The sequence below is a fragment of the Cebus imitator genome, unplaced genomic scaffold, assembly GCF_001604975.1.
Source record: "Cebus imitator isolate Cc_AM_T3 unplaced genomic scaffold, Cebus_imitator-1.0 Scaffold45, whole genome shotgun sequence".
NCBI lineage: Eukaryota > Metazoa > Chordata > Mammalia > Primates > Cebidae > Cebus > Cebus imitator.
The window spans coordinates 9,152,441-9,165,606 of NW_016107360.1; the positions used below are offsets into that span (position 1 = coordinate 9,152,441).

At 42.3% G+C, this 13,166-nt stretch overlaps 1 protein-coding gene across 6 annotated transcripts in view; it reads right to left on the reverse strand.

The window, feature by feature from the left end:
- The window catches only part of OSBPL3 (oxysterol binding protein like 3), a 191,208-nt gene that overhangs the window by 29,141 nt on the left and 148,901 nt on the right, over positions 1-13,166 (reverse strand). For all 6 annotated transcript variants that reach the window (XM_017527008.2, XM_017527006.2, XM_017527007.2 and 3 more), the window contains 2 exons: positions 9,343-9,593; positions 5,173-5,310 (listed from right to left, as the gene is read on the reverse strand). In XM_017527008.2, coding sequence (XP_017382497.1) covers positions 5,173-5,310; positions 9,343-9,593 — 389 coding nt within the window. The remainder of the gene's footprint in view (positions 1-5,172; positions 5,311-9,342; positions 9,594-13,166) is intronic.

The following is a 13,166-nucleotide window of genomic DNA, read 5'->3' on the forward strand; positions in this document are numbered from 1 at the left end:
TTGAATGGCTTGAATTTACCTTTTGATAGTGTCTTTAAGATGCTATTTACTTATTTAATCAGCAATAAATAACTGCTTACTAGTAAATATAAGGACTATTCAGAGAGGTGACATGAGTGTGCAAGGAGGAAGTGATGGGTGTGGCATGTGTAAGTCTGTCTAAGAATGTATGTACTCAGACTCCTCCAGTAACAAACAGAAAAGGAAGAAGGGCTGAGCCTATAGAGAAGAGGAAAATGTCTTCATTTCAATCTCTTACATTTTAGTAACTTTTAATAACTGCACTCAGCTTTCCTGACACTCTCAAGAATATGCAGGGGGGTGGGTAAACAGTTAAAATGACTTGAACAATGATCTGGACAACTGAAGTTTCATGTAATTAGGAAAAGCTACTTTTAGACCATAGCTTAATTGCATATCCTTTCAGCACCAAACCTTTCCCAAAGGTATGAAAAAAGGAACGTAGCCAACCAAAATGAGTTTTCTGATCCATCTATTCCCTTGATTCAGCTCAAAACCAGTGTGTTAGCTCTGCCAGGCAGCAGGAGGGCGCAGCAAGCAGGTAATCACCTGTCAGAGGATACTCAGTCTCTGACCAGTAAGGAAAGAAGGGAGGTCCTTTCTCTCTGAATTCCTCCTTTTGTGGGTTCATTTAGAAAGCCAAGGCTGAATCAGATTTTTCGGCACAAAGGAAACCTCTGAGAAGGTGGAGCAGCCAGAGGGTCAGAACCTAGGTAAGGAATGTCTATGATTCACTCCTGATAGTTCCTCTTTCCAAATGCCACACCCCAGCCTACTACGGGACCTGAGAACAAAGTTCTCTGTGAGTCTGGAGAGATTTTGCATGGTGGGAATGAACAGCATACACAAAGGGCTGCTTTCATGTCCACCGCAGACTCCAGTAGCTCTGAGTCCATGCAAGAGATCCCACAAAGGGTGAGGGAAAAAGGACTCAGGGAACGAAACAGAGGGGCTGGGTTCTAGCATTTGCTGAGGGACACTGAGAAGCTTGGCTCCTCTAGGCCTCCATTTCCTCACCTGGAACTGATTCCTGCCTCACCTTCCACAGAGGGCTTGTTTTGGAGATTAGGCAAGATCATGAATGCACAAAGCACTCCACAAACCTAATACTTGTTATAAGAAAAATTTTTAACAAGAAATGCTTTCTCTGGTTTCTGACCACGTGAGTCATTTCGATGTTGTGGTTTGGGGGTTTTTAGACAAGAAACAATACAGACAGGCAAGCTTCGATGGAGTCGAGCTCTCAAGCAGCAATGACTTCCACTTGCCTGGCCACTCACTACCTCGAACATCCACACACCTAGCAAATCCACAAGGCAACAAAATCATGGGGCTTGACGGACAGAGACAGCCATTGCTTTCCAAATCAGACTGTTGTCTAGAAAACTCACAAGAAAAGCCAGGTTGTTCCTTGCCAGGTCCTTAAACTTAGAGATATAATTTCTATCGACATCCTCCTTAGAAAAAAAATTCCACCCAAAAATATTACTTTGGGGGTCTTGCTCAGTTTATTATATTAGTCATTCAGAAACCTGTACTCACTGTAGAGAGGCACAGAAAACAAACCTCTAAGCCATGAGAGCTTAAGTATATCACCGACACATAATGGACAAGGACAGAGTCATGCTGTCTTCATCAAGGTAGACGGTCTCCTGGGCTGGAAGCAGAAAGAGCCATACTAGGTACCAGAGGGAAATAGAACATATGCTCTGGCACTCTCTTCAGATGTGTTAAATTAGAATAGATAAGGTGGGGAAAGGCAAAAGAGGGGCATTGTATTGATAGACTCCTGCTGGCCAGGGAAAGGAAGGCCCTGGCATGACACCCCTCCCACTCCTAGGGCAGAAGACTGTTTGGCATACTGAATCACACAGCTGCATCTTCACCCTGTACACTCACTTAGGATTCTCATTTGGCTTCCGGGTAATCTGCCTATGAGAAAATCATACCTAGTCACACTGCACAATGCTTTCTGATCCCCATAGTACGTCTATTTTTCACAGTCAATGCATACAGTAGCGTTCTAGTTTATACATCAGTCTCTTGTAAGCTTAGTTATTGTGAATCTATTCCTGAGAGACTCAATCCATTCTTATTTAATAAGTATATTAAAATAACCAACTATCTGCATCCATCAGGCTAAATTACAGACAGAACTGGTGGTGTGACCATGGTGAAGCCAGGTGTGAGAACTCCTGGCTGCCTGATAGTTATTTTCTGTCAGAGACTCACTGGCAACCTCAAGTCCCCTTCAAACCACTTGTTCTGGAAGAGGAGATATAGCATATCTTATTTGAACATAAGAAAGCGTATATTATAATGGACACATGCCTTTCCAGTTTTCTCTCATCAAAGTCATTCCTGAGGCTCCTCTCTGCCTTGTCAACAATCCTCTTACTATTCTTTTTCTTCTTTTTTGAAACAGAGTCTTGCTCTGTTGCCCTGCCTTGAGTGCAGTGGTATGATCTCAGCACACCGCAACCTCTGCCTCCTGAGTTCAAGTGATTCTCCTGCCTCAGCCTCCTGAGTATATAAGCACTGGGATTATAGGCACACAACACCACACCTGACTAACTTTTTCTATTCTTAGTAGAGACGGAGTTTTACCATGTTGGTCAGGCTTGTCTTGAACTCTTGACCTCAAGTGATTCACCTACCTTGGCCTTCCAAACTCTTACTATTCTTAACACTTTATATTAACAGGCATTGTAGGCCAAGCATGGTAGCTCAATCCTGTAATCCCAGCACTTTGGGACGCCAAGGCTGGGGGATCACCTGAGGTCAGGAGTTCGAGACCAGCCTGGCCAACGTGGTAAAACCCCATCCAACTCTATTAAAAATACAAAACTTACTGGGTGTGGTGGTACAAGTCTGTAGTCCCAGCTCCTCAGGAGGCTGAGGCGGGAGGATCACTTGAATCTGGGAGGCAGAGATTACAGTAAGCCAAGATCATGCCACTGCACTCCAGCCTGGGTGACAGAGTGAGACTATCTCAAAAAAACAAACAGAAAGCTACTGTAGAAGTTCCCACTAAATAATTAGAGCAATAGCCATTTGCTGAATATTTCCATCAACATGTTATTTTGTTTAAGCCTTACTACAACCTACTAGTCAAGAATTATCATTCCTAATTTATAGATTAATAAAAAAAAGCAAGGGAGGCTCAGAAAGTTGAAGGAGGTTAAATAAGGTCACACATGGAGCAAACTGTGGAGTCAAGATTGGAAGCAGGCAGGTCTGCACATCCTACACCCAGCACGTCCTAAACTACTAACAATAACCAGTTCTCTTTCCTGCTTATTTCATGGAACTAAATGCTAAGTTATGTAACCCTCTTTCTGTCTTTGCGCATATGTGCCCAGGAGCTCTGATTTCTTCCCTTGTGCCACCATTGGAAATACACAAAACAAACCTTGAATTTGGCCCTGTCCCACCAGGGCTCAGAAGACTGAAGCTCAACTTTACACAGCTCACGTTACTATTCTTTTCTTACAGCTATTCATCCTGTCCCGATTGTCTGCTGTAGTTTGGGGCTATTTTTGGCCTTTATTTTTTCACGAGAGTGCATATGATACCATGGAAACCAAAATATATTTTCATTTATTCTCATTCTATTTTAGGTTCAGTATTTAAATAACCCAGATGAATTTTGAATCAGACAGATTATCGTATCCTCTTCAACTACTGATTTAACCCCCTACCTCCCCAGCAGCAACCCGTGTTTAATTTCTTGTTTTAGTTTCTAACCGGCAAGCTACTGACAGTGTGCTTTGGGTTACTGTACATTCAATTTCCTTTGGGTTCCAGAGAACACTGCTTATCATTTACAGTGAAGATAAGCACTATCATCATGTTTCTCAGCCAACCCACGCTTCCCTTCCTTTCCCTGTAGTGCAAATCCATTGATAAAGAGAGCAGCAAGATAAAAGAATATTTTAGCAATCCACCCCCCTTTCACATCAGTTCTCTAAGAACCGGGGGTTGAGAAGCGTATAGAAGCAATGATGTTTAATGTCCCTAGGCTGACATTTAAGGATATAGAGAGAGTGAACATGTTTGATTGCTACTTTAACAAGGTGGGAGAAGGGTTTATTTTATTTTTTAAATTTGTTATAATTTTAATAAAATTTCTTTCTGCATATCTTAGTAAGAGGTTGTTTTTTTTTTAAATTTCAATATGTATACATTCTATTTTAAGTAAATAATTCCCTACTGACAAGTATTTCAGATGTTCCCAACACCCCACCATTACAAGCTATGCTAGCATGCAGCAGTAATGACAGCAAACGCTCATATAACCTGTCTCTTCATGTCTCAGATGCTGCTCCAAGTGCTTTGCAGACAGTGTCTCAATGAATCACCACAAAACCATATGAGGTACATACAACTGTCATCATCTCCACTCTCAAGAGGAAACTAAAGTACAGAGAAGCTCTGTATTTTGTCCGAGGTGATAAAGCAAGTAAGAGGTGGAGCTGAGATAGGATGGAACCTAGGCTGTCTGATAGGCCTGAGTATGCCTCTATGCTACTTCCATGGCAAGAGTCTGATGGAGCCTTAGGCTGCATGAGTACAGGGCTGCACATCCATTACATGAGGGTAGGGACTCCTGTCCGGACCCCTCACCCCCACCCTACAGCAGTATCCTAGCACCTGGAACAGCAGCAGGCACATGGTATACATTCTAGAAATAATGTATTGAGGTGAATAAGTAAATACATGAAAGAATGATTCCTCTCAAATCAAAGTTGGGAATAACACATTTACCTAGTACTATCCATTCTGCTGGGGGCATTTTGCTCTGGAATGCTGATGTCACTGTGTTAGGGAACACGCGTTAAATCTCTAAATTGAAGTTTGGGCCAATGTTTGTCCCTTCAAAATTCCTTTTGCTAACGATTTTAAAGAGAAAGGACACTGGCAATGCATGTAGCCAAGCAAGTGTGCAGAATTACTGGTACCTTTAAGCCCCTAGGTGGTGGCTTGGCTTCGGAGGAAGGGAAATCGATCCTTCCCTTCATGTTTAAAAGCACTGTAATTATCTCAGTTGCTTTGAAGCCAGTAAAAGGTGGAAAATAAATATTTCAGAAGCACATTTAATAGGAGACATAAGCAACCCCTCCCAACAAACAAAAAAAGGTGTACGTCTACCTGTTCTGAAAAAAACTGGAAGCCCTTGTCCTCCCGAATACATTCGTACGTTTCTCCCAGAACCGGATTAAATGGCTTGCTCCCAGCTCGGTAGTAGCTAGACGCATACGCTGATATGGCAAAGGCTGCCACATACACCTAAGTACAAGAAGGAAAGAGCTTTGTCATTTCTGTGTCACCAAGAGCTTTATTGTCCACAAAGAACTAAACAAAATAAAACCTCTATGATTTTCTTTCAGAAAGCCAAAGGTTTGTCTTTGCTTATTTAAAAATAGGTTTAAAATTATAGGTTTAAATAATGTTTGTTTGGGCCACAAAACAAATTAACCCAATGTTTTAAAGCTGTCCATTTATCTTGATGCCTAAAAGTTGGGAGATGCTATCAAGATGGTGACATTTCCAAAATGGAATACACCGTTTTTGGAAACTGTTAAGCTGAGTCCTGTGCTTTTAAGCCTGACATTATCTGAGGATCCTGATACGGTGCTGAGGCTTTAAGGGTGGAGTGGGAAAGAGTATTAAAAAAGGAGTATTAAAAAATCCCTCCCAAACTCAGGAATAAGCATCATAAATTTAACCATTCAAAATGTCGTATGATAGAAACCAAAACATTCATTTTGACCATAGAAAATCTGTGAGTCATTTCTAAGCCTGGGAAACCTGCCACAGGATACAGTGACTTTAAAGTTCTGCTTTTCTGGGAAGAAAAATGAAACATTAAAAAATAATAATAAAAATAGAGGAAGGAAGAAAAAGTTTGTATGAACACAAAGTGAGCAAACTCTCTGGGGGCCCTCCCTGTGAGGTCTTGGCGTCTTTAGCAGCTCACCGTCAGGGCACCAAAGAGGCACATTACCTTCTTTGTCTTTTTTTCCATGTGTGTGAAAACAGTTAAGCCTAAGCAGCGATGGCAAATTTTCCTTTCTAATATCGGGTAGTAACAATCTCAAGATTTCTTCCCAGAACATTTTATGCAGTTTCTTATACTGAGGATGAGATGAGTACCCTTCATAAACGCTCACTAATCACATAACCTTCCTTTTTAACCTTCTGCTAAATTTTTGGTGTTGCCTGTAACAGGGCCCACCTCACCACCTCACACTGTATTCTACAGGCTGTAATCCCAGCACTTTGGGAGACCAAGGCAGGCAGATTGCTTGAGCCCAGGAGTTCAAGGCCAGCCAGGACAATATGGTGAAACCTCTTCTCTACAAAAAAATACAAAAAACATAGGTGGGTGTGGTGGCACATGCTTGTGGTCACAACTATGTGGGAAGTGGTAAGTGAGAAGACTGACTGAGCCCGGGAGGTCGAGGCTGCAGTGAGCCGTGATTGTGCCACTGCACTCCAGCCTGGGTGACAGAGCAAGACCCTGTTTCAAAAAAAGAGGAAGAAGAAGAAGAAGAAAGAAGAAAGAGGAAGAAAGAAGAAAGAAGAAGAAGGAGAAGAAGGAGAGGAAGAATAAGAAGAAGAAGAAAGAGGAAGAAGAAAGAAGAAGAAGAAAGAAGAAGAAAGAAGAAGAAAGAAGAAGAAGAAGAAAGAAGAAGAAGGAAAAGGAGAAGGAGAAGGAGGAGAAGGAGGAGAAGGAGAAGGAGAAGGAGAAGAAGAAATCAACTGCAACACTCAAGCCAGTCCTACTTGTGACTGTGTTCTTGAAACCTGCATGTCTGTTCCTCTCCCTGCTTCCCTATGTTGGCGACCTGTGAAACAGTACAGCCACACTGTGTATGGAACGCTGAATCAACCCTGAATCACCTTCACCATGTAAAATATAACACAACCAATGAAAGAACCCAGTGCTATTCATGATACTGTGGGGAAGACAGAGTGAGGGAGAGGCAGAAGGAAGCACTCTCCCTGTGGGTTGGTGGCATGAGGGAGAGTCCAGGCAGGCGTATAAGGAGACCTGCGGGACAGTAAACAAAACCCATGAGACAAGACTCCTACTTAGTGGTTATGCTGGGGATGAGAAGCCTCTCCTCAAACCTCTGCTCAAGGTCAATTACCACAATCAATCAGCTGAATATCCTAAGGGTCTCTAAATTGCCACAGCAAGAAACATCTTTAAGAAACTTTCATCCTCAAAGCCAATCATTTCCTTTAAAGAAAAGAGCTACCCACAAAAGCTGACTTTTATAACACTTGCCTTAGAAGCTATTTTTTTTCTTTTTTGAGACAGTCTTGATCTGTTGGCAGGCTGGTGTGCAGTGGCACAATCTTGGCTCACTGCAACCTCCACCTCCCAGGTTCAAGTGATTCTCCTGCCTCAGTCTTCCCAGTAGCTGGGACTACAGGCACACGCCACCACGCCCAGCTAATTTTTGTATTTTTAGTAGAGATGGGGTTTCAACATGTTGGCCAGGATAGTCTTGATCTCTTGATCCACCTGTCTTGGCCTCCCAAAGTGCTGGGATTACAGGTATGAGCCACCGTACTCTGCCAACACTTGCCTTAAAAGCTATTTCTAGAAGCTTTGCCTTCCTTTTATTCAGCAAAAATTATCTGGGGAGAAGTAACAAAGAAGAGTTTAAAAAATACAGGCCGGGCGCGGTGGCTCACGCCTGTAATCCCTGCACTTTGGGAGGCCGAGGTGGGTGGATCACGAGGTCAAGAGATGGAGACTATCCTGGTCAACATGGTGAAACCCTGTCTCTACTAAAAATACAAAAAATTAGCTGGGCATGGTGGCGCGTGCCTGTAATCCCAGTTACTCAGGAGGCTGAGGCGGGAGAATTGCCTGAACCCAGGAGGAGGACGTTGTGGTGAGCCGAGATCACGCCATTGCACTCCAGCCTGGGTAACAAGAGCAAAACTCTGTCTCAAAAAAAAAAAAAAAATATATATATATATATATATATAGCCTGTTTTTGTTTCCTACCCTGATTATCAGTAACAAGAAAGAAAGTCTTTTGTGCCAGGTACGATGACTCATGCCTATCACCTCAGCACTTTGGGAGGCCAGTGCAGGAGGGTTGCTTGAGCCCAGGAGTTTGATGCTGCCATGGGGTAGGACTGCACCACTGTACTCCAGCCCGGGCAACAAAGACCCTGACTCAAAAAAAGAGAAAGTCTCTTTGATAGGGGAGGGCCTGGAGACTGGGCAGAATGACAATGGATATCCCTCTCAGCCAACAGTTAAGATTACCCCTTAATCTTAAAATCACGGAAGTAATGATGTTTTAATGAGCACTAAAATTGCAGAATGCTTAAAATGTAGAAAAGAATAGCATCCTCTATCAATGGGGGTATTAGCATGGCTAGGTCTGTGAAGCCAAGGGGGCATTCCAATTCCAATGTAGCCAGCTGGCAAATGTCCAGGAGAGAGACTCTGCATTTGGTGGACACTGATGTCCCAGCATCCCATAGAGACCAGGACCTTACTGCTCTAAGGTCACTGAATATGAGGAAGCAAAAAGAGGTACAGACACCCCAAGTTTAGGAACAAAGTCAGTCACAGTCATAGAGAGGGCTGATCTGCCCAGAGTCTTGCCCTTTGAGTAGCCCCTTCCCAATCTTCCTAGCCATGAGACGGGAAAGATGAGAAACACTTGGAAGCCCTTTTAAAAGCCAGCACACTGTGACTGGCGTTGATGCCAAGTAGAGGAGAGAAGGAGGGTTTTTCTAAGATTTTTTTAAAGTACTCTATAAGAGGGAGAGAGAAAAAAAGACTATTTCTGAAGTGAAAACCTCTTCTTGTGAACTCTATTTTCCAGAAAACTAGGAGCTGATAGGACATTTCCAGAAACAAACAAAAACATTCTCAGGGGAAATTTATCCTGGGTGAGAAAAACAGCTCAAGAAATTAAATTCTGTCCTGCCAGGGTAGTAAAAATAAACACGCAGACAGCCCTAAAGACATGTTTTCCAGCCAGGCACATCAGAACAATCAGGCAGAAGGCTTCTGGAGAAAGAGGAAGCACAAACCCACCGAAGAGAACTACCCCAGGCACCGAGTACCACAGAAGCACCAAACCCTGCCTCCAAATCCTGACAAGGTGACTGGAAACAGGCAGGCGGAGGAAGCCAGACAGCTCTGAGGGATGAACCTATCTACGGAGCAATCAAAATGAAACCAGAGCGAACAGGGCTGTCTCTCTGATGGGCCCCATGACTAGCCTCGTGGCTCAGGGACAGAGGCTGCGCAGTGATGCAGGAAGGCTGAGTCCTCACCATCCTTTCCAGGGGGCTGGGAATCTGCGCAGCCTTGTCCAGGAGCTCGCTGTACTCCAGCTCCTCGCAGAGCCTCTGCAGCGTGTTGAGGGGCTCGTTCAGCTCCACAGGCATGGCCACCTTGGACAGGTCCTTCCCGATGTTGTTCCTCAGGATGTTCCACAGGCTGATGTTGCTGCTGCCCGGGCAGGGTGCTGGCAGGCACGTTCTTCTCTGGGACTTTGCTTCTCCACCACTTTCAAGGGCAGGCCCTGAGAGGAAAAGAGGCCTGGTTGTCTCTAAAAGCTTTTCATCTTAGTCTATTATTTTTAATCCATGAATAAAACCTTACCTAGCAAGTACTCTATGTTACTATTAAACTCAGTTGTCCAGAGTATGACTGGAAGTCAGAAAATCAGCAAAAGAATTCTGAGCAATTAAATACCAAAAATTACACACACTAAAACCCATCGACTTTATTCACAGAAAAGACCTCGAGCTGTTTCTCAAAACCTAGTTCCTTGTAGCTCATACATGTTTACAATAAAACTGGAAATTGGATTTTTATGCCTACAGTTGCTTATTGTTTATAACAACTTATAAACTTTTTAAAAAATCACTTTAAATTTTGGTAAAAACAATTGTGTTGAGTACAGAAAAATTATAAAGGAAATAATGGTCATTTCATTGCTCTACCGCCCCAAAATAGCAGCCATTTATATATTGGGGTATCTTCATTTTGTGTTTTCTCCATCTGGGTTGTTCATACTGTATGCATATTTTATATTCTGCTTGTTCAGCTAACAGAGTATTTTTCCATGTTACTTAAAATTTTTCTAAAACATCAGTTTTTGTTCAATATCACTAATTATTAGAGAAATGCAAATCAAAACCACAATGAGATATCATCTCATACCAGTCAAAACGACAATTATTAAAAAGTCAAAAAATAACATGCTGGTGAGGTTGCAGAGAAAGGCAACACTTATATGCTGCTGGTGGGAATGTAAATTAGCTCAGCCATTGGGGAAAGCAGTTTGGCAATTTCTCAAAGACCTTAAAACAGAGCTGCTATTCAACTCAGCCACCCCGTTATTGACTATAGATCCAAAGGAATATATTTTGTTCTACTGTAAAGACACATGCACATGTATGTTCATCACAGTACTATTCCCAATCACAAAGACATGGAATTAGTTTAAATGCCTATCCACAGTAGACTAGATCAAGAAAATGTGGTACATATGCACCATGGAATACTGTGCAGGCATAAAAAAGAATGGGATCATATCCTTTGCAGCAACATAGATGGAGCTGGAGGCCGTTTATCCTCAGCAAACTAACACAGGAAGAGAAAACCACAGTGTATGTTCTCACTTATAAAGGGGTGTAAACATTGGGTTCACATGAACATAAAAGGGGAATGAAAGACACCAGGGCCTACTGGAATGTGGAGATAGGTAGAGGGTGAGGATCAAAAACTTACCTATTTGGGTGCTATGCTTATTACCTTGATGATGAAATAATCTGTACAGTAAACTACTGTGACATGCAATTTACCTGTATAACAAGCCTGTGCATGTACCCCGAACCTAAGAGTTTTTAAAAAAAATCATTTTTAATGACCATAAAAATATTTTTTGCCTGTATCTTTATTTTCTTAGGATACAGAGAAGTGGGATTACTATGTCAACAACTATGAATGTTGTTACACTTTTGATTCACATGATCGACTGCTTTTCAAAAAGGCAGTCCCAGCTTCCCCATTTATCAGCCACAGATGTGAGCATCCATCTCCTGAGGCCTCTTTGGGCTTGTCATTTTTCATTTTTAATTTCTGTCAAATTATCAGGTGGATAGTCCAATCTCCTTGTTTTAGCTTATATTTTAAACATTTCCTGTGCAGTTTGGAATGCTTTCATGAGTACTTCTTTGCTGAATTGTCTGCCTTCCTATGTGTGTATTAAGACCATACTCTTTTGTTTCTATATTTGTTTTACAGTTTAATCCCCATTTGGCATTTACCTTTAAATTTGGTCCATGGAGTATTTTGATGAATGACACACATTTTAGGTATGTCAATCTATCAATCTTTTCCTTCATTTTATGCTCGGAAATTCCTATCCTGCATTGTGCCTGTTTTCAAATGAAATCTCTTACATTTTACCAACATACTTTATTATTTTTATTAAACATATATATATATATATATATATATATGTAACATTTACTTATTATAAAGCCAATCACTGAATAAAGAGGCTGCTCTGATGAACAGAAACATATGAAAACAGGGTCACACTGTGCGTCACATGTTAATCTAGTCATCCAATTAATTTTTAAATTTGTTTTGCTTTTTTAAAATTAAATTAAATTTTTTTTTTGAGACAGAGTCTTGGTCTGTTTCCCATGCTGGAGTACAGTGGCACAATCTCAGCTCACTGCAATCTCAGCTCATTGAGGCGGAGGCCTCAATGGCTCAAGCAATCCTCCTGCCTCAGCCTCCCAAGTAGCTGTGACCACAGATGTATACCACCATGCCCAGCTAACTCTTCTGTGTTTTTGTAGAGATGGTGTTTTACTATGTTGCCAAGGCTGATCTAAAACTCCTCAGCTCAAGTGATCAGCCCACCTCCTCCTCCTGAAGTCCCGGGATTACAGGTGTGAGCTACCATGTCCAGCCTGTTTTAGTTGCTTAAGACGGGTAATTACAACATAGGTAAATAGCTGCAAATGGCAGTTTTAAAATTAATTAATTATTGAGATAGGGTCTTTCTCAACAGGGTCACTCAGACTGGAGTGCAGTGGTGTGATCATAGCTCACTATAACCTTGAACTCCTGGGCCTAAACAATCCTCCCACCTCAGTCTCCTGAGTAGCTCATACTACAGACATGCTACACCACGCCTGGCTAGTTTTTGTATCTTTTTTTAGAGATAGAGTCTTGCTGTATTGCTCAGGCTAGTCCCAAACTCCTCACCCAAAGCAATCCTTCTGCCTCAGCCTCCAAAAGTGTTGGAGTTATAGGTGTGAGCCACTGCACCTTGCCTGCACTCATTTTTGAAAACAGCTTTTCATGTAGTCTCAAAAAATGTTCAATTACGCTGATCTAAGTTTTGAAAGAGTGCTACTCCATCGCCATCATCACCACCAATACTACTAACAGCTAACACATATCTTGCATTTTACTCTGTGACAGGCAGTCTTCTAAGCATTTTACATGCATTATTCCCACTTATCCTTTGTAACCATCACTTGTGGTAAACAGTATTATTATCCTCATTTCACAGATGAAGAAAATGAGGCACACAGAAGGTAAGTATCTGCTCCTAGAACACACAACCACTGAGCGGTAGAGCTGGGGCTAGCCAAGGAAGTCTGGTCCCTTAATCCATATTAGGCCCTAATATGTGCCCCGCAACATTTCTGGGAAGATATTAATAGGAAACACTCTAAAAACCCCATGTTTACTATAAACTCAAAGAATAATAGTGTATCAAGCCCCTGGTCCTCTCCTGTTGCCTAACATAGGCAAAAAGATGCTATAAAATATAAACATTACTTCTGTATCCAATCTTTTCAGTCGAGTATTGGTGCTTAGAAATACAATCTCCCTGGCCGGGCGTGGTGGCTCACGCCTGTAATCTCAGCACTTTGGGAGGCCGAGGCGGGTGGATCACGAGGTCAAGAGATTGAGACCATCCTGGTCAACACGGTGAAGCGCCGTCTCTACTAAAACTACAAAAAATTAGCTGGGCATGGTGGCACGTGCCTGTAATCCCAGCTACTCAGGAGGCTGAGGCAGGAGAATTGCCTGAACCCAGGAGGCGAAGGTTGCGGTGAGC